This window comes from Gasterosteus aculeatus, chromosome 13 (genome assembly GCF_964276395.1).
Source record: "Gasterosteus aculeatus chromosome 13, fGasAcu3.hap1.1, whole genome shotgun sequence".
Lineage (NCBI taxonomy): Eukaryota > Metazoa > Chordata > Actinopteri > Perciformes > Gasterosteidae > Gasterosteus > Gasterosteus aculeatus.
Genome location: NC_135701.1, coordinates 10,407,478 through 10,430,072, shown reverse-complemented (window position 1 = coordinate 10,430,072; position 22,595 = coordinate 10,407,478). Strand labels below are relative to the sequence as shown.

The 22,595-nt window shown below is 45.9% G+C and overlaps 1 protein-coding gene across 1 annotated transcript; it reads left to right on the top strand.

Annotated features, from left to right (window-relative positions):
- Nucleotides 1-935: 935 nt before the first annotated feature.
- Nucleotides 936-22,529, top strand: gas2l1 (growth arrest-specific 2 like 1). The gene is made up of 5 exons (XM_040196522.2): nucleotides 936-2,784; nucleotides 10,342-10,449; nucleotides 13,727-13,823; nucleotides 14,686-14,938; nucleotides 17,865-22,529. The coding sequence occupies exons 1-5, from the start codon at nucleotides 2,080-2,082 to the stop codon at nucleotides 19,948-19,950; spliced, it is 3,249 nt and encodes a 1,082-aa protein (XP_040052456.2). The 5' UTR covers nucleotides 936-2,079; the 3' UTR covers nucleotides 19,951-22,529.
- Nucleotides 22,530-22,595: the final 66 nt, after the last annotated feature.

Genomic DNA, 22,595 nt, shown 5'->3' with positions numbered 1-22,595 from the left:
TCCAGACGTCTCACATTGTTGACATTGAGGTGCATTAATCAAGGCACATGTCTGTCTTTTGTTTTAAGTCCAACCCTCTGAATGATCTCTTTAGATAACCTGCACAACTCATTGACTGTGGACGGTTGTTCGTGTGGATTAATGGAGTGCTGAACTCTATTTCTCTCCACTGAAAGAAAAGCTGATTCATCCAGGCCCAGAAAATGATCTCATCAACCCCCTCCTCTCTCTCTCTCCTCCCCTTCCTTTCTTACCGTCTGCCCTCTTTCTTAAACAGACAGATCCCTCTTTTTAAATAAAAACAAGACCTCCTCCTTGAAGAGCGGCTTCACTTAACATTCAAACAATCACAAGTTAAGAGTATAACCGCTGCTCCAATAGATTGTCAAAGGGGATGTGAGATGGTGGAAAAGACAAAGGCCCAGTCTGGAGTTTTTGAGTGCACAAATTCCAAATGTCCTTACATACTATTGAAGGGTTCTGTGTGTACAACTTAGAACAAGGGCATATGTTGGTTAAACATGTACAACAAATCTTTGGAAGGATTGTTAAACATGACAAATGTAGAGTTTGTCTTGAAATACCTTTCTGATCATGTGCTCAGGCTTCTGGCATCCCGGCTCTCCCTTTGTTTACACTTTGATTACAGACAGTGTCTTCAAAGCCCTGAGCAAGTTTACCCTCATGTTTATCTAAAGCTTAACTTTAGTCAAACTTGAAAATCAGGTTTGTTCACCAAAGTGTGACTCTCGTTTCAAACCTGACCTTTGGCTGTAAAACCGACAGCCCTCAACAGCATCACGGACGCCACCTCTGCCGTCTCATCACTCTTAGAAGATAGACGAGAGGTAGAGCAATTAGAAACCCAAACAAAGCAGCAACCGTGTGATCTTAAACATGTGACATACAACACACGCATTGTCCAACACGGACACAGAAGATCCCGTACCATTGCATACCTTTGCTGTCATATCTCTCACTATAACTCTTAATAATTCCCAATCTCACGCTGTTCCAGGATTTAGCCCTATCCTCTCCAGATGGGACATCTTTAACCGTCAAATATCCCATTACTTCTTTACCAAACACACAAGAGGTTTGGACATGGTCCTCAACGGTTAACCGTCACATGCTTTGAGGATCGATTAGATGATACTGATAGAAGGGAATTTCTTGCACTAGGCCGAGTTGGCGTCTTGTGATGCTGAAATGAAGCTTTTTTTCTCCCACCTCTATCACTGTGGGCTGTTTGGTAAAGAGACCACACAGAGGTTTCATTCTTTGAGAGCCAACTGTAACGAATGCGTTCCTACTTTTATTTACAGACTAAAACTTGGTTTTCACATGTTGGGGAAACCAGGGTGATTGAATCACAAATTGAAATAAAATAAAAACAAATTCAAGTTTAATAACAAATGACGCCGGTGTGTTTTGGACTAATCCTGCAAGTACGCGCAGAGCGCGCCGGGACGGGGTTTGGTGATCACGGGGTTAAGTTCTCCTCCTCGTTGATCCCTCGTAATGGGATGTGCCACATGAGTCGCTCTGCTGGTCTAAGCCACAGCAGGTCAACGCATCCAGCGCGAGAGGCGGGCCTGTTTGCAGGGAGCGGATGAGCTGCGGACTCGGTACCGCTCAGTGGTCGTGATTTTAATATCATCGAGGAGCAGCTGACTGACCGACCGCCTCGGACGCACGCACAGCGGCTCGGTGGCACGTGGATTTCTGCAGACGCCGGGCGGAATAACGCGTCGCGGGTGTGTCTGTGTGTGTGTCGACGTCCCGCTGCGGGAGCGAGAGGCGATGCGCTCTTTAGACCAAACGGGTTTCGCAGCGACATCCGGGAAACGCATCCACGCGCCACGGCTCGACCCCGTCCCGGTATGCCCGTGACGGCACAAAGCCTGCCGCCGTCGAGGAGCTCCCGTAAGAAAAAGCGCACATGCAAATCGGCATGGGTGCGTCAACGCGGTTATTTGGCTTCATTGTGCGCGCGGTGCTTTGGAGCGCAGTTGTGCAATGAGACAGACGGGAATCGTCAAGTAGACTCTCGTCGATAGGCCCGCACGACTCGACAATATGGCTGATCAGAGCAACATCCAGTCCGCCGCCTCCAAGAGCATTCGGCCTTTTAAATCCAGCGAGGAATACCTGTACGCCATGAAGGAGGACTTGGCCGAATGGCTGAACACCCTCTACGATCTCGACGTCACCGCGGACACCTTCATGGACGGACTGGGCACCGGCTGCGCGCTGTGTCGGCACGCCAACAACGTCAACCGCGCCGCGCACGACTTCCAGCTGGAGTACCCGGAGGCTGCTCAGTCCATGAAGATGCCGTCCAAAGAGGTCGTCTTCCAGTCCCGGAGCGTCGTCTGCGGCTCGTTTGTGGCGCGGGACAACGTGTCCAATTTCATCAGCTGGTGCAGGCAGGAGCTCTGGATCAAGGACGTCCTCATGTTTGAGACCAACGACCTGGTGGAGAGATGCAACGAGAAGAACTTTGTTCTGTGTCTCCTCGAGGTCGCGCGACGCGGCTCCAAGTTCGGCATGTTGGCCCCCATGTTGATCCAGCTGGAGGAGGAGATCGAGGAGGAGATCCGGGACCAGGAGAGCCTCCGGATCGATGAAGGGGAGCCGGCGGAGCAGAACTCGCCCAGCAGGAGCTTCAGTCGGAAAGAGAGCATCCACAGCGTGGAGGACGAAGAGGATGAGCCTGATCCAGAGCCCTTCATCTGGCCGCAGAAGAGAGTGTTATGTGACATGCGAAATCTGGATGAGTTGGTGAGTCCGATGGATATATATCAATTTAAAGTAATCTTCTGTCTGTTAGTGATCCGATTATGAATGGTCACCAATACGCATTCGGCTCTATAAAATGACACAACTGCATTATGATTCATGCTCGTCACCATCATGATGTAATGATCTAGCAGCTCAAATTTCACATCGTTCAAGGTTCACTGCGCATATAATAAAAATATACTGTCATCATAATCTTTGATCGGAAGTGAATATAATCCAGTTGTTGTTTTTTTGCCTGGTCTAAACAGTTTGAGGCAGCTGTATGAGACCATCGTCTCCCTCAGTAAAACACAGGAAGGTGTCAAAAGTCAAGCACCTTCTCTGAAAATATCATCCCAGTGCTATGAAGGAGGCCGGCGCCTCGGACATTCCCCGTGGTGCACGCGTGTGCATCTTGACCCTGTTTTAGGCAGTTCTGTTGAATTCCCGCCCACCTGTAGGGCCAGTGTGTGTTTGGCACCCGGGTTATTTCTCTCTCGTAAAGGTCACAGGTCAACCCCTTGACATTTTACCTGCACTTGTAGAAATGTCAGCTCCTTCTATACAGCGCTGACGATGATCTTCAGCGTCTTTCGTCTTCTCCATCAGGACTGATCAATACAAAATCCTGCTTCTGCAGCGCCTTTACCAACACGACAAAAAAGGTCTTAATACATTTCCTGTCCTGGGGGGTAGAAACCATCGACCTGTATCGACCTTGATATGTTGATTTGGACGAAGAGAACGGGGGCACCAAATAAGTGAGGGAGGAAGGGAGGCAGTCACACTCCTGCTGGTCAGTCAGCCGAGCGGAGCGGCGCTCTAGTTGTGACCTCCGCGGACAGAAATAGGAGAGCATGTGGAGGAGGACGTCCAGACCGTCTGAGTTCACAAAAGTCTCACTTACGTGACTGAGTGCTGAGGATTAAACAAGCGGGCTGCATTTTCTAACCCCTTTTTTTTTTTAGGACAAAGAGATCACGCGTGACTCTCCCCGTCTGACATCCCCACGGACACATGGCTCAGCAGTCTGGCCGAAAGACACATTTGACTTGACTTATTTGGGATTGGCGTTTTCCAGTCATCATGTGTCTGGTGAATAAAATCTCCACCTCCCTGTCAACCCTGTGAAATTGCACGCATGTGCGCGGAACATGAGGCTCTTCAAACGAGAAACCGCACCGGTCCGGAGATGAGAGGCTGCGATGTTAAAATAGAACCAGTGCAGTGCCAACGCGCTTTGCCTAATGGCTTCAGCGTTTTTCTCTCTTTGAGGCCCAGATATATATCCACTAGACTTCTCTTCATTTCTGCAGTTTGTTTTTTCTACATTAAATCCACTTTTTTTCTTTAAACACAATCATTTGATGAGTATCTGCCAGACGCTCCGTTCTTGCTGCGAGGCATCGGGCCTCCTCGTCCTCCGTAGCATCAGTCACAAGTTCATCCTGCAGAACGCTTTTCTTTTTAGTTACAAGAGATTAGCGTCTTGGTATTACTGGAAACCTCCAGCAGACATTAGTGTCTGACAGGGAGCGAGAGGAAGAAAGTTTCATCGCTCCACAGCTTTGACACCAGACTGTGTGTGAAACACAATCCAAGATGGATTGGATTGGATGGCTTGGCTCTTTAGTTTTTATTATCATTTATCTGTTTTTATCTGTTCAAAAATTGATTGACCTATTATTTGCAACAACATCTGTAATTTGATTTAAAGACATTCTACAATTTCATTCGTCAACTTCTGCCTTATCCAATTACATTGCCAATGAAATGTCGTCAGATAATTACCAGGCTATGAGCGCCCACAGAGACGTGCAGCCTCAGATGGCTTTACAAACACAAATGTGCGTACAACATTTAGTCGTCATGTTGTCTTGACAAAAAAATGAACGTGCGTTCGTGAACTCGGAACGAAGTAATTAAATGTGGGCGTCGTCACAAAGCTCTAATCCAATTATATCTCAAGCAAAAAACAGGGGCTGTGCAACATTGTAATTTAACATGAATAAGAGACATCTTGAACAAGACAATAAAAGTGTAGTGATAATAGGATTACATGTCATTATTCTAACGAGTGTAGAGAAACATAAAATGGCATAAAATGTATCACCATATATTCAAAATGAGGATTCTTCCCTTATTCCATTATGTAACAGCTCAGGGACTCTGTAAACATGTGACTCAGGCTTGTTAATACTGAGAAACGATTGATAATAGTACTCAAGACTTAAAAATGACGACTCTTTTCCAATAGCTTTTCAGCAGCTAGCAGCACCTGCTCCACAGTTTGCTCCCCGAGTCTTTTCTTCAGGACTCGTAGCCAATCCACCTAAATCACCATTATGAACATAAATGTATCCGCATGATCGTCAACAGCGTACAGTAGTAGGAGTTGCTCGCAGGTAGACAACAGGTACACACAAATGAAATACATGGACAGACTTATTACATCCTTATAATAATAATAACTTGTCAGTTTATCTTTTGATGTATTTGATTTATGGATTGCTCTCAGGATGTAATGAGAACAAGGAAGATGACGGAAATGACCCACACCAGCTTTAAAGCACACATTTGATGTGTGACATCAACGACCTCGTGGACACAATAGCTGATTAGTGTTCAGGAAGCTGTCTATCGTAACAACTTTCATGTGAGCACCTCACCGCCACCGTGTCTCTGCCCCCCGCATCATCAACAACGGGTGTTATTACTCACATCACTGTGGGACACTTTTCCACTAAAGATGAGGAAGAAACCGGTGCCTCATTTCCTTCTTCAGAAATGGAGTCAGCGGCAAATGTTTCTTTTTCCCACTTGTGGGGATGTTGTTTTTTCTCAGTAGTAACACAGACAGCAGCTTCCTCGCGTGGTATACGTACACATATACGGTATCCTTTGCATTGGGGGATTTTCTTTCATATCACCACTACATAGGGATTATGACAGCGACTACAATTGCATCTGTTTTTTCCTCTACGTCGCAGGCAGCCTTATGTAAAAAACACCCGTTGCTGTATTTTCTCTCCATTAGGCCCTGGGCACACACAACGCTGTGTGACATATATGAGATCATTTAATTGTTCACAGGTTTACTGCATGCGTAGCCATCTATACGACACAACATGTGAGCTTCTAAACAACAGACCACGAGAGCTTCACCGCCTCCCTTCATGCACAGCCTTCCTTCTTCTTGCTCAGTCATCTGAACTGGTTCATATCTCTTTTTACCCCGGGCTTCAACATTCAACCCTTGTTTAGTTCATATATGTGCAAGCCCTCATTCCCATCCCCCACCCGCCTCCCCGGCCAGACATGACAAAGCGAGGAGCACCGCAGTATGTCTTGTTGGTGCCATTGACAGGGGTGAAGGGAACAGACCTCGTTGACAGCGAGGAAATCAAAGGCTGCCGCGTTTTACGCCCGACATTGACCGTTGACCTTGTGGTCCAATTCATGCATTCAGGGAATGAAAAAGGGGGAGGGGGGGTAGTAGACAACAGACAGTGCGCCTAGAGTGACTTCACTGTGCACGCTGTTAAACCTGACTGGAATGGATGTTACACTGGGAGGGGGAACTACAGTACAGAGGGGAGCCAGAGTGAAGGAGAAAAGTAGGCCATCATGCTTTGCGTTGGGTCACACTCAAGCTCTTTGCTGAGTGAGCGAGGCCTCCTTCAGTCTTTCTACCTTCTGTGTTTTTAGGGGTTTAGTATTTTGTTTCCACCTCTAGACATTGCATAGTAGCAATACAGACCATATTTCCCTCTTCAGTATTTTCCCTGCAGCAGCAGTGTGTGTGTGTGTGTGTGTGTGTACGTGAGGAAACAGTTGACTCTGCACTTTGCCTGCCATTTGCCTGCTTTTGATTTTATCCCTGGATTGTTTGCATGAGTATCACTTAATTGGGCGTTTAACCCAACAGGCTTCTGCCTGTGTGAGAAGTCTGGTTATGTTCTGCACCTGCCTGCAGCCTCCTCGCACTGGTCTCAGGTGGAGTTATATATTCCCGCAGCATCCTGATGGGCATTTTGTCATGACGACAGGTAGACAGGTACTAAATATTCCTGAATGGTTTCCTTGAAGTCAGGTGTGAGGCCTCCCCCTGAGACAGAATGATTACTTTTTTACCCGATCAAACACACAGGTTGTCTCATTGTGTTGTTTTTATAGTAACAGCTGGAATAGTTTGACATTTTGTGCATTTTCCTTTTCTTTCTTATGTGTGCAAGAAGCCAGGAAGAAAATGTTTTCCCAATTTGTTGTTTGTCTGTGATATTATGCAGCTCATTCTCTCTACGGAATGTTACTGGCATTAACTGACACACCTGATCCTGAGGCTTTTATCCAATTCTGTTTTTCTGTCTCATCTCTGCTGGCCTGGCCTGTTTGAACCAGCATGCTCATCGTCATAAACATACGTGTTTGTTCATGATCTCTCCAGATTGCCACCCCCCTCCCCCCCCTCAGGCTACAGGTTGAACATACTCAGCATTCATTTGGTCCTCAGGTCCCTGCACCCGACAGGTTTTATAAAAAGATAATTTCATTCAATGGTTGTTGACAGAGGATGTGCTCATGCGGGCTGTCAGCACAGTGGTGTAACAGGAGGATACAGTCGTACGTTTAGCTGTTTCCAGTTTGCGTTTGCAGGCTTGAGGAATGCTCACAGCGGGCGGTGAAGCAACAGACGTACAACAACTCTGTCTCCTACCAAGTAGCTGCCCGCAGTGTTTTGTTTGTCCTCCGTGCTTATCTGATGGATAGGGGTTTTTTTTGTCTTGGGAAGTCTCCAGTCATGACAGGAGATCCTCGGGGTAACAAGATAAAGCCACGAGAGGAATCCCAACACAGTTTGCCACCTTTTTAAGCTTTTGTATCTTTCAGAAAGACAATGTATTCTGTCGTAAACCTTCCAATCCACGGTTGTCTCTTAGGAAGTGAGATCCTGGAAACACCCCAGAGTAAACTCCCCTGGAGGGAGTTGTAATGATCACATTTTATCTTTGAAGTTTGGGTGCAGTTGTCCTCTGCAAAACCATCATGAAAGGAGCCAGTTTCAGCAGGCCAACACACCTATGTTTGATGACTGCGCTGGAACAAACAGTGTGGTTGTACGTTGAGTCAAGAGGAGAAGCGACTGTATTTAACTGTCTTAGCGTACCTCGATATAATTTGGTCCCCCATTCTGTAAAACCAAACCAGAACTATATTACGTGTATTCAAGGAATAACAGCCTTTAAACTAAAACCAAACCACTCGTTAAATGGGGAGTAGGACAGTATTGGCATCTTTTTACATTCCTTCATGCTATACTATCGTATGTAAAGCTACAGTAAACAGTCTTAATGTAACGTGTCAGTCCACATCTCAAATCAGTGAAGAACATGAGGAATACAAGGAAAACATCTTACTGTATCTCCCCCTACCATTTCCTCTCTTCATCCCCAGGGTTTGACTCAAATGCTGGCAGAGCAGGAAGGAAAGGAATGAGGAGATTATTGACTCGCACTGAGCAGATAGCACATGATCCGAGCCCTCGATACTAAAGCAATATCTACTGCATGTGTTGACGCACCCAGCTGCTCGATCCAAAGGCAAGGTCACAGAGGTTTCCTGATCATCGCAGTGTTTCTCTCTCTGCGTCTGAAGGTAAATACAGCAGATTCTCAAACTAGGGGAGTGCTGTGGATTCTTCAATCGCTTTTCCGCAACAAACATTCTGCAGCCCTTGCCGAGAGCGTCCCCCGTGTGAGGAGCGTGCATCCATAATTCATCTTTCACTTTTTCTCGCATTATTCCAGCTCCCCTTCTGCATGTTCCCTGCGTGACCTTGTCCCCCTCCTCCCCCTCCTCCCCCGCCTCTCCCTCCTCCCCCTCCTACCTCATTCCGATGTGTGTGTTAAACCCGGTCTTGCCACAGTGAAGACACGTGAAGTGCAAACATTTCATGTCAAAGGCTCCGCAGAGTAAACATTTCTAATGCCAGGACTGCTATTGATTAGATCTCGCTCAGTGTTTCGTGTGAGACACAATGTGCGAGTCACTCACCTTCCCTCTGGAGGAAAATGCATGACCTCAGCTGAACAGCTCTGGGGAGGTTTTGGGAGCGAGAGAAAGGCATTACTATTGCACAAATGAAAAAAAAAACACTCCAGTTTAAAAGGCAATGTGTGTGTCTGTTGCCATAGCGATCTTTCCATTAAGTCACTCGCCGGGGCTTTTTTCCAAACAGGGCTCGCCCGCCTACTGACAGAATGAAGGACGGAGTGACGGAGCGGAGAGAGAAAAAAAAGGGAGCGAGCTGATGTAGAAATGTAAGCAAAACAAACAAAGCCAGATAAATATAGGGCTGGTCAGCGAGTGCATGGGCTAAGAATAAAGTCTGAGAGACGAAAAAAACGATGAGAGAAAGACGAGAGAAAAGAAGGAAGCAGGTGATGAGAGGGGGGGACACAGAGGCAGGTTAGGTGCTGAGGATTACCGCTGATCCCACCCTCTTTAATCAGCAGAGGGAAGAATGAGGGGGGGCTGTTTGAGAAAAATAATAAGCTGCTTCCGTAATCTACCCAATACACCATAATGTAGGTGTTCACACCCACACACGCACACACACACACACACACACACACACACACTGCATCCCATCAGCCCTGCACGCAGCATGAAAGCTCACTACTTGACATTTTCCACAAACACTTCCCTGGACCTCAATGAAATACTCTCCTGCTCTTGGGTAAAGGCCGCCCCTGCACACACACGCAATCACGGAGCGGTTATTCCTCTCCACTCCGCCGCTTTACTTTCTCTCCCTCCTTTTCAACAAGTGTGCATATGCCTTTGTCTGAGAACGACGCCAGGAAAAACATCAAAGTTGTCCAATCCTGCGAGAGGCCTGTGCAACAAAGATGTCGCTCCACCCTGTACTCATGTCTGTGCCTAATAATTTACCCCGACCGCAGCAAAGGCACCGGCTTCGACTCGCTCGATTCAAAAACCCAGCTGGCAGCAACAGGCCCGCTGACATCACCACCACCAGTCTGGTTTCTGAGCTCTTTCTCTTCAGCGTTCATGATGTCACAGCCAGAAACGATGTCACGTAACAGCCCGTAGAGGCAGAGAAAGAGCTTTCATTAGCACGACCACGTATGTATTTTTGTGCTTTTGTGAAAGTTTGCGGCAAAAGTCATTTACCAAACCGCCCTGGAGGGACGAGATGAGGCCGGGCTTTTAATGTGGTGGGAGCGCGGAGCGGGGAACCGTAACACCTCGTGGTTGCTGGAGTGAAAAGTTGTCAGGACGCTCAGCACCCCCACACAGTGATTTCTCACCCCATGAGCCAGACCCGTTGTGTTGTTGACACATAGTGCCCAGAATCCAGCGGCACTGTTGCAGATGTACGTGACTCAGGATGACCTCACGTACGGCTCTGACCCAAAGAACAGGAAATGATCCCTGTCATCGGATGCGTGTGTGTGTGTGTGTGTGTGTGTGTGTGTGTGTGTCATGGTTGTCCCCGTGAATGTTTAACAGCTTTTGTTTTGTTCCCCTCAGGTGCGTGAGATTCTGGGCCGGTGTTCCTGTCCGGCTCAGTTTCCCATGGTCAAGGTGTCGGAGGGGAAGTACAAAGTGGGAGATTCCAGTGCGTTGATCTTCATACGGGTAGGCCCTCACCTCCATTCACCGAGTGATTCTATTAACAAACATGTTGTTGTTTTAGCTTGATTACATACTTTACTTCAAAACACTCACTCACACTGTGGTTTTTGCCTCCATCATTGTTGCAATGTTGCCGGATCAGAAAAATTTGTACGAAACCTAAATGGTCCCTTTTTCATGTCATCATATAGAAGCTACTTTGGCCCACTGCACAGAAGACTGGGAGGCCCTGCAGTAATTGCATGGAACCACACAGTGTTGGCATATGGCATCATGTGTTGTTTCAAGGAGAGCAGGGTTGTGCAGACAAACCCCTCAGCTGCCTGGTTGTGTGTCAAAGACCAGAGAATGGTACGCTGTATATAGCAGCATTGTGACTCCTGTCTCTCATGCGAGTGTTTAGAAAGTGGCCCACTCCCAGGACTGCACTTTTTCCCCCGTGAGACATAATTAGAGCTTTAGGTCACTTCCTGGGTTGGCCCTTATCTTGACTGTAGCATGTTTCTCCTGGACTGTTTGTCTCAGTTCCAGTTGAAGAGCTGCCTCCGAACCCGCTGCAGGCCTCACAGGACCAGGCAGGAAGTTTGGTTTGTACCGGAGATCGATTTGGTCTCACTTACCGGAAATGACCCGCCCAGATTAATGTGACTTAATGGCTGGTGGTCCTATCATGTGTCAAAGGTCAATAATACGTCACTGTTAGCGGCACCGCTTTTTCCAGACAGGGAGATGTGATGAACACAACGTGGTCTATAGTAATGTTTGGCATACGCGCCTCTATCTGGGAAATAGTATTTTCTACATTGTTCAAATGTGTTGTGTGTACTAAATCCAGTTGGACTAACTGTAAGGGACTGTAGTATTAAATTTAAAAAAGGCTTTTTATATTAATAACAAATTGTTTTAATAACAAACAAGGTTTAGATAAATAATTTTAGATTTCTCTAAAAATGATAAAATAACACATATTAATGGAATAATCAAGCCACCAATGCACACACTAACCCTGGCAAACATAAAATCATTAATATTCCAGCCACTCCCTATTTCGGATCTAACATTGATTTTCCAAGCACTCTTAAGTGTGTGTCCGTCATATATTAAGTCCTAAACCAGAAACGGGATTGTTCGGCTGTGCATTTTTATTTTATTTCATAAATGCCCCATTATGAGCAATCAGGCACAGTAACGGCATCATTTGAGGCTGCTAAATTATTCCTGCGAGGCTCTTGTGATGGAGACCTCCCTCCCTTCAGCAAAATGAAAAATACATAACCTCACCTCCCTTCTTATCATTTTCTAACGCCCCTGAGAGTGAGCTGTCTGACCAATGGACGCTCATGTTTTCCTGTTGGAGCAGACATTTTAATTGGATAGACGTATTTACATGTAACTGTTTGCAGCGTATGTGTGTGTGTGTGTGAGCCTTTGACTTGTCAGATTAGCTCTCATCACTGTCTCCACCCTTTCCTGATCCCTAACGGCGGAGGACTGTGATCACACACACGCGCTCGCGCAGCTACAAGTGCGGCCAACACACTGCCCTTGTTCTTCTGAGGGGAGGAAACGGGCGGGCGCTTTAAAAGCCAGTAAACCCCCATTCAGCATCCGAAGCTCTGACAAGGATCTCGGGCAGAACGAGGAGACGAGGCGGCTAAAGCTAGCGGGGGGGGAGCGGCCCCTAACTTAATACGACGTCTTTGTCCCCCTGGGAGGCCGTCCCCTGGAGGGAGGAGATGCCTTCATTCCAGGGGCACAACGGCTGAAATGACCCATGTCCCTCATTTTTGAGCACACCAGCAAGATTTAAGGAGGAATTGGTTCAACACGCCCCCGCAATGATGACAAGAAGTCTCTCTGTTCGCTGTTGCCATAGAAACAAGGATTGGGTCTCTCCACTGAGCACTGTGATACCCTTCAGTGGTTGGGAAATTAGGCAGCAAAGCCACAGATCTAAAGTGGAACATGGTCCCAAATTGCCACTCAGCCTCAACAGACTAAGTACAAAATGCATAATGATCTTGTTGGTTGTGTAAAGAGGTGACATAGAAATAAATATAAAATGGAACGTATTTAAGACGCTTGATTATTCTTATAGTCCTGCAATTATCCCACTCAAACGCTTCTCTTGGGGGGGGTTACCAGTAGCTTTTACCATCATGACAGCTACTCCTCCTCCACAGTGAGTCCCAACAAACCATTAAATAGAGATCTGAAGCCATTTCTATCATTTCACAGCAGCAACTTTATTATAAGATCCTGTTATGTTAAAACTAAAAGAGTTAAGAGAGAAGTAACAGCAGATATTTCCTGTAAACTGCTTAGTTTTAGCATTGATTTGTCTGCTGCATTGAAAAAGTTGTAATACAAAGCGAGCAGTTTGAACTGTCAGATCTGATAGAGATAAGCAGATAAGCCGTTTTGACGGATTTGAACAGGCTTGTTTTGGATTGTCAGGGATTGTATTATGGAGAACCTGGGCTCAGCTGACCGTGTCAGAGACCTGGGCGATGAGGCGCTGTGCCGGCTGGGTGATTTGGTAGAAACAAACTCTGCGTGAGCCCACGCAGATCTGGCACTGTGGCTTTGCCTCCCTGCCCTCTGACGCACGGGTGCAACCCTGAAAACATGTGGTCGGTAGATCGCACAGACCCACGGCTGGGGGGGCTGATCCGCGTGGCTCGCACATCCGGCAAATTGCGCTGCTCCGCCGAAGGCGTCCTCTCTGCTCCCCTCCTCCGGCAACTGTAGTGTGAGCTGAGGAGCAGAGAGGACAGCAGGGGTGGGTGGCCATGCTAATTCAAAAAACACGGGCAATCCAGCTGAGAGGCATGAGATAGGCCCAAAAAACGGGGGGAGGCGGGGCTCTAACAGCACTTTGGTCTCCTTCTTATGCTACCGTACTCTGCTTAATTGCGAGTTGGCATGGCAATGAACTGCCCTCGTAATGGCAGCAGCTGGGGGTGATGTGGGAGAAAGAGGAAGGGTGGGGGAGGGAGAGGCAGGGGCACAGGCAGGGGTGCTTCTAGATGTTACATAACATTGAAGACCGGTCAGCCTTCAGCGAGCTGCCCCACTTGTGGAATTTGCATATCTATCGACTTATGCAGTGTGTGTGTGTGTGTGTGTGTGTGTGTGTGTGTGTGTGTGTGTGTGTGTGTGTGTGTGTGTGTGTGGGAGTGCACTTTGTCAAAAGGTTCAGCCGTTTTATTTGAGCATGAATGTGTATGTTAGTCTGCGTTCATCTATTAAAGCCTTGTCTTCTCTGTCCCTGCCTCAGGTCCTTCGTACTCATGTGATGGTGCGTGTTGGAGGGGGCTGGGACACATTAGAGCACTATCTGGACAAGCATGACCCGTGTCGCTGTGCTGCTTTTGGTAAGGTCACTTCTTGTTGCCCGTCGGCCTCTTACAAAAGAGCTTAATTGTTTTCTGTCCGTGTTGCATAATTCATAATCCATTTAAAAGATGCAACAAATAACTCAAATCGTATGTGCTGTGTTCAGGGCAGCAGCAGCAGACTGTGAGGGTCGGTAATGTGGAGGAATAGCGTTTGTCAGATAGTCCTAATAGATAATAGATAGATAGAATAGATAGAAAAAAGTACAATAAGTACAATTTTAAATAAATATGTTTTTATTATAACAGATTTGACATTGTTAAATTGGTGTCATGGTGAAACCTGACCAAACAGTTACTTCCAGACTGAAAATATAAGCAATAGACATGCGACCTGTCATCTGTGGGGCAACTCATCTTAACACAAATACTTTTATTTGTGTTGCTCATAAACCATTCAGTGCCTAAGCTCACTGTGATTAACAGTATAAAGCGGTGCGACACAGCCATACCGTGTGCTGGATGACCATGAATCGTGTCCTCTCTTATCTGTGGGTCCAAACTGCTGCTGAAGTGATGATGCCAAAGGCCGAGCGCTTGGCCTGGACAGCTGACACTACGAGGACAAGCGTCCGCATCACAGATCAAAGAGTATTAAGTGATAACAGACTTATGCCTTTTTTGTTCTATAAATGTTCTTCCTAAATAGTGGCACATTCAGCATCTGGTCGGCTAGTATACACAAGTAAGGGTCTGTGGCTCTGGAAAGCCACACCACATCTACTGCTGTGGTTAACTATCATGTAAATCTTATAGAGTCTATTCCCGGTGATCGTACAGGCATCTGACAATATTGTTTATTAGTCCGTCTTCAACCGTTGTTATCGATCTCTCTCCGCAGCGCACCGCTACCACCAGGCTAAATCTAGTGGCCAGGGAGCCCAGAGCAAGTCCTCAAGTGCCCACTCGTCCCGCTCCACCAGCCCAGGTCCCCACTGGCGAAACGATGGCATCGCACCGTACAAACCTCCCGACAGGCCCGGCCGCTCCCAGAACCCGTCCGCCCCCACCGAGCTGGACTCTGGCGCAGCTCGTCCTCTACTCCCACGGCCGCCGCGAGACCGCTCAGAACCGCGCCACTTTAATCTTCTCAGGTGAGTGTGTGTGTGTGTGTGTGTGTTGATAAGTTTGTTTTCTGGATAAGAAATGAATTCCTTACAATTAGCCTGGCAGGTCACGCTCAGTGTCAGCTTGTTCTTATGTGCCCTCAGATGAACAGACGTACGGAAAGACACACACACACACACACACACACACACACACACACACACACAGCTCCGGGAATGTGCATAACAAATCCACATGCCAGGCAGCCACAGATTAGGTCAGAGCAGATTTATCTAATCTCAGGTGACATTGCCCTGATAAACCCGTCTCACGTTGCCATTTTGCAGCTTTTCTTAGTAATAACAACATGGAAAACAAACATAATTTACTCAGCTCTCCTTTTCCCCACCTATTCAAATTAGATCCAGTAATTAGACTGTTGCGTATCTGGCCATGGAGAACAAATCATCTGAAATAGTAGATGGCTAGAAAAGCCAGTGACAAACGAAAGCACACATCCTTTTCTCTGACATGCTTCTGACGTAGCGGCCACGCAGGTGAGTCACGGCTACAGTGGTGACATGTTAAGGACACTCACGTGTGGTTTCATTTGCATTTGGCTCCTTCTGGCGGGTGTAAAATCTTAATTGGTCACAAACCTTCCCAGAGTTGCCAACTCTCACAGTTTTGCCGTGAGACACACGCTTTTGCATCGTTGCATCATTGCATCGTTTCACACGCACTCACGCCACACATCCTATTTCTCACGCAAAACTAAAATCTGATTCTGGTCCGGGACTCGTTCCTTCCTTTTCAAACTCGCATCTGTAACCCTATTCGCTGCATAGACATCCTTTCTCAACATCTAAGTCTTGCGTTCCCAGGAGAATAGACTTGGGAGACGGACTCGGGAGTCCTGACTCACAGGAACGGGACAACGGTCATTTCTGCAATCTGAACAGCAGCTGACTTGACGTCACCGCATCAGCTGGTTTTGCTATTATTTTACTATCAAGCTTGTTTCGTTTAAAAAAATTTAAAATGGTATATAACATTATATAATGGAGCACCAGAGTAAATATGTATATATTTATATATATATATACACATCTTTCTAAACATGATGAAGAGGAGCAGATGTAGTTTGTGTTGCTGCTTAACTTTACTGGATTAAACTGACTGGTGTATATTTAATTTGTATTCATATTGGATGTAAGAAACACATAAAACGTTACAGAGGAGAACATTTAACTCAGGGCTGTTGTATTACATCACACTGCAAAGGCTTGGTTTCATAAAGTAAGAGGAGGTTGGATACAGTAACAACAATAAAAGAGTTAATATTTTACTGGATAGTAACACATTCTGCACACACACACCTACCGTTTGTCTTATTGTTACTTAAACATCAAGGGGCCGATAATCAGTGTGGTGGTCCTTGTACAGTTAAATGTATAGACATCACTATAAATTAAATTGAAAACGTACCTGAACCTCATCTGTGTCTCTACATTAATAGTGATTAACCTCATAGTATTTTATATATATATAACATAGTGATCAATGAGGCTACATAACGTAAGATAGATGACATCATTAGTGATCATTAGTGATTAGTGAGTGATAGTATTTAATATCTATGATACAATGATCAATCAACCTTGCCCACAGATCAGATGACTAACCGGCTTCCGATCTGCATCTGATACCTAATTTTTAGTTATTTCTATCATGTGTTGATCCATCGTATTGCTTCAAAAGGCGACTGTTTAAGCACTTTATTTGTTCCACATCTTTAGTATACCACCCAGAAATCCATCTACTTAAACCAAACTGTCCTGGGAGTCGACCTTCAGCTCAACGTGTGTGGCTGCGTGCGCGGTAACATTTTGGTCACTCAAAATCGACAAAAATCTTGTTTTTTGAAAAGTTGGCAGCTCTGCCTTCCCTGTACGTCAGAGAGAAGACGCCATTGTTTAACACAATTTGGAGCTGAAGGGTGGTTTACTTTGGCTTCTAGCCAAAGTGTGGCTCATTTCTTTATTGAGCCACGGCTCAGACCAGAAGTCGGGGCAACGGCTCATTCCATTAACCCTGCGGGGGAGGTGGGGCATCCTGTTTCAAGTGCGCCACGCTAGATGAGGACTAATCTGACAACTATCCCTAGACGACTGTTTACAGCTAACTAGGGAAGTAGGTCAACAGGTGGGCTCCACGCAGGCAGGTCAGCACGCCTCAATATATACAAATCTCATTTCTGTGGATGACTTCTGAAGTCTAGTGTAATCAACATGAATCAAAGGCACAGCGTGTCATCTAAATTAAAGTATGTATGTTCAACCTGGCTACCGACATTTGAAACGCAGGACGTCAACATGTTGTCCTTCACATATTCACCCGCGGGTCTTGTAATGAATGGACTGCGGCCCACGTTGTAGTCAAGCCTTTTTTATGCTTTTCAGTTACAGCAGTGAATCTTTGGGTAAAACCGCCATGCTCTGCTAGGATAAGTTAAGAAACCGACCAAATGTAGTATTCTCTGCATTTATTAGATTAGATTAGATTCAACTTTATTGTCATTGCACAGAGTACAAGTACTGAGGCAACGAAATGCAGTTCAGCATCCAACCAGAAGTGCAAAATAGCAAAAAGTGCAGAGTATGTGCATATGTAAAGTGTAATAAGTGAATAAATAGATATGTACAGTAAGAAATAGATATGCAATATGAACAGTTTATTTATAGAATTATTTATGCGAGCAAACATTGGATCTTCATAGGCAAACAAATAACAAACCCTCCATGTCCAACTTACAATACATACTTTGACCTTTGCTTATTCAATACATACTATAACTGGTTATAGAATTACACTTGATGGTGACTGGTTGAGAAAGTTCTATGTGTTGGGTTTGAACAGCTTGATGTTTGTGGAATTATTACAAATAAACATGATTCTGTTTCTTCTCTACAGGAATAAGGAGACAAAATTGCCAGTGACAAGACGTCTGTCTGGAGACAGTGATTCCTCAACAGCCTCCTCTAAGGGAGGCGGCGGCGGAGGAGGTGGAGGAGGAGGACGGTTCTCTCTGGGTGGGGCCTCACGGCGCTCTGGTGACGAGGTAGTCCTGCTTGTCAATCGCAAGGAGGGGAAGCATGTGATTGAGAGACCTGGAGCTGGTGATCAGAGTCGATCCCTGCGTCCCTCACCGCCCCGGGCACGCAGCCAATCACGGGAACGTAGCGCTCTGGCTCCGATACTCAAACCAAACCCGCCACAGGGATCCGCCGACGGATCGCGAACTTCCCGTACCGAGAGGGGCCGATCCCTTGGAAACGAGGGCCCGAGGCGACTCCACGCTCCACGTTCCCACAGCCAGAGTAAGCTGACTTCCCGTACTCGGCCCAGTGATGCCAGCCCAGGACCCGCTTCCTGCTTCAGAGACACTCAGCCCCCACCATCCGACAGACGAGAGGAACTTCGAGCCAAACAATTGCCCCCATCCTCTCCCAGGATAAGCGGTGGGTTCACCAAGAGGCAATCGTCCTCTTGCTCCAACTCACCCGTTAAAGGGGTCCAGAACGTCAACAGCAGCCCCAGCAAGAAGATTATAACTACTCCCAGACCTCCCGCCCCTCGCTCCCCCTCCATAGGAAAAGGCAGACTTCTGCCCCCAGTCACCTCGGGGGGTCGACGTTCACCTCACTCGACTCCCCGCAACTCTCACCATCACGCTGCCCGTTCCCCTCGGACGCCCCAGGGCTCCTATGGGGCTCCTCGCTCTGCTGGGAGAGGCCCCCAGAGGAGCTGGTCTGGCCTGGAGCGCCAGCTGCCTGAAGAGGAAGGACTGGACTTTGGCTTCCAGATGCTGCCAACCCTGGACCCCCAGAGGGAGCAGGACCTGTATCGCAGCTTTGAGGCTGAGCTTTTAGCCAATACCCAGCAGTCTACAGGAGGGTCTATTAGAGCCACGGGAGTAACGCTGCACGGAGCTGCGGTGCATTCAGTGTCAGCACCCATTGATCCCAATGTCAATGACTCTGCCTATTCCTCCTCTAACTCCTCCTCCTCATCCCTCAATGTGGGGGCAAAGATTGGAACACTGCCTGACCTCAGGGAATCCAAGAGAACTAATCCCCGACCCTTTCCATCCGAGGACCCCTTAAATTTACTTTATGGGCATAATTTTGGAAGTTCACACAACTTTGGTCAAGGAGAGCCTGAGCACTGGAGGGATCGAGGAGGGGGTCTCAAAAAGCTCCCGGCCATCTCTAGCTCCGACGAGGAGAAGGCTCCGCCATCTTCCCTGCCTGGTCTTGGTGAACCAGACAGATTTATGAATCAGGTCCCCACGCGACCTGCTTTCCACTGTAGGAATATGAATGGGGACCATGGAGGTTGTCCTCCCACGGGGGGGCTGGCGGCTCAGCAGAGTCAGCTTGGCTGGGGCACATTGCCCAAAGGAGATGTTCCTCTGGAGAATCACAAGCCGAGCCTACCTTACGGCCTAGAAAATGGGGATGGCGGTGATGACCTCCCGCCACCAGAGGCGTGTCCGTCACCTGTGCACCTTCCCCCTTCCGAGGACTGCTCCTTCCAGGATTCTTCCAGTGAAACCTCGTCCATGTGCTTCAGCCTGAGTGAATCGCGCTCTGAATCCCCCCCGCCATCTTCACCCGTGGCCAACGGGGACAACAATGTAGACGGGCTTCAGATCAAGAAAGGGCACAAGAAAGCAGACAGCGTGGACCCGATGTCAAAGCACAAACTGGGCAGAATAAGGCCTCGCACCGACAACAGGCCAGAAAACAGCCCCTCGCGTATCCCCACCCCGGTCAGCTACAGAGACCTGCAGGCTCTCGACACATTTTCCCCGAGCCACACGCCTCCACTGTCTCCGCAGAGCTCGCGCTCTGCTGGTCAACCAGCCACATGCAAGAGCCTGCACCAGGCATTTGCAGATATGATCCATACTCAACCGCGTTGCCCAGCCATAGGCAGTAAGGATTGCTCCTACCCTGCACAGTCAGGGAGCCTGGACACTGAAGCCTGGATGTAGCACAGATAAAATAGGGACTTGTTGTCATGAACTTTGACTACTGTGTAAAAAAAGAAATGACTTGTGATTGGGCAATGGGACTTTTTTCATTGCATGTCTAACACCTTCTTTTTACTTAGTTTCTCCCATGAAAAACTGCAGTGGGTTCACATTGCTTTTATGTTGCACTCAAGCCAAATTATTTATTACCAAAGGAATGGTTTTTAATATTACTTTACTATTACGTCATTTACTGCATGGGGGTGTTTTTTCCAATCATGAGGTGTTTGTGTTTTTGCAAAGACACACTGAAATGCTCATGGTTGATACAGAGAGATAAAGAGAGAACATATGTGCTGCCATGTGCCCCGCCGAGGGGCATGATGAAGTGCCAGGGATTTAAAGCTGCAACTCAACAAACAGTGTTAACACTAAACCTTTAGTCACATGGAGTAGCTCCCTCTTGTGGTTGGCCACTGTATCTCTGCTTGCCTTGATAGTCAAAATACTGGTGTGCTGACAGTATGTATCAGTCTCTCCACATTAGTGGTCTTCATATACGACTCTGTATGCTTCAATTTACAATATACTAACAGGTAACATGGATAAAGGTACCCCCATCATTCCCCAGAACACTACATGTACCACCAAATCTCTGTACAGTTGTCTGCTGTTATTGATGTAGGATGTCACTGTTTCACAAATACCAAGATACATGTTTGTTTTTAAATGCGTTATGTTCTAAAGGGTTTCAAGATTATGTTTGATGCAGTAAAAAGTTTTTTTTTCTAATTTCAAGTGGATTAAGTTTAAAACAAAAAAGTGGTGCAGTGAAGGATGTGTTAGGCACTTCTGCTCTAACTAAACCATACTCTGGAATACAATGCACCTTATATACAAAAGTCAAAGGCTGAGGAGAATGAATGTGTTAATACATATTGATTTACTCACTAATATACGTGGGTATTTGTATATAAAAAGGCATTGAATACACAGTTTAATGTACATTTTCACTGTAATCAGTTTTGTGCTGCCTTAGCTATGCAATGTTGGTGTTGGAAATGCCTTGACAATTCCCTTTGCCTTAAAATGTGGCAGGTTAGTTTTTGAATGTTTTTGCTCAACATTATTAAGATCTATTCAGTAACACTACGTTGCCATCATTCACTGTTTATGATATTGGACGTTTTGAGTGTGAATGTGGAAATAAGTGAGGGACATTGCCAATCATTAATCATACATTATACTTATTGTAGATGTACAATTCATTACAAAGATATATAATTGATTGCCTCCGCCCGTTTGGTAACACAGGAGCCAGATAACCTACTTAGCAGTTTAATTTGAAAGGCACAATATGGTGATTCTTAGTGGTTAAAGAAAGACATGTTTTAGTCAAAGTACATGATGGTGTTATCCGTGCCGCTTATTTGAGCCAATGACAACATATTGTAAGGCAAAGTTTGATGGACGAATAATTGATCGAATTGGAATAAGTGTCTGAATTTGTGCAACATCGCATGAATAATATATGCTGTTACTGGATATGAATATTCTCTTGTGACGCTTTGCACATTTGTTGAGGCTTTAAGAGGCCAGATCCCAGCTCAAGTCCTTCTGTTTTAGGTATTGAACAGGTGTGGACATTGTAAAATATGTTTGAAAGTGTAAAAGTTGAATTAGGAGAAGTTCGTGGCCATTTGTTTTTGATGTGCTACTTACAAGGGTTTTGAGAAAGAATGCTGTTTTGTAGGGCATTGACAAATTAAATGGGCTAGAAAAAAATAATGTGCATACGTGTGTGCATACAGTATGAGAATATGTACAGAGTTGGAGTGAAGAGGGGACTGATGTAGGTGTAATTTATTTATTTGTCACATTGGGCTGAAGCGACATCTGTCTTCCAATAATATCAAATCAGCTGTAAGTGTTTAGAGCAACAGGCCAGAAACCAATATCATACATTTAAACACGTTTTTCTCAACAATATACTGTAAAGAGACAGAACCTGTTAGAAATGTTGCCACTGTAAAAACTGGTATAAAACAGACAAACTGAACATTTTTGAAGAATGAATATGACATGGACTATACGTTGGTTATGTGATTTAATGCAGACTCCTCATTGAAACAACGTAGGGTGTGTTAGTTTTATAAGAGCTACTTGTATAGCTTGTTAACACTTTCACCTCTGAAAACAGATTTTTACATGTATTGTAATTATTATTTCTATTGGGTTTGGCTTATTTGAAGACATTTACATTTTATTTAAAAAAAAGTATTGTTTGAAGTTGCCTGTTATGTAAACAGTTGCTACATTTTAGCATTTGGTTATCAATCACAAAAAAAGAATGCTTTTCCTAATAATCTGCTCTTTGTCTTGGATCACTCTCTCTCTCACTCTCTTCCTAATCAGCGGAATCTGAATGTTCATGATTTGACATTTTCTTGTTTGCTAATGTTACTTCAGTTAAATGTACAGATTGCTTAAGATCGTGGAATTTGTTTGTATGAAATAGCAATACTGCAACATTTAACTTTTTTCAAAGTTAAAAAGGCTGTCAAGTTGTTCTTGTAATAAATATCTTCCTCCGAAGTTTATGAAAGATCTCTGATCACTTTTAATGTAGAGATTTGGTCACTGCAGTGTGGATTTAGGGGAAATTG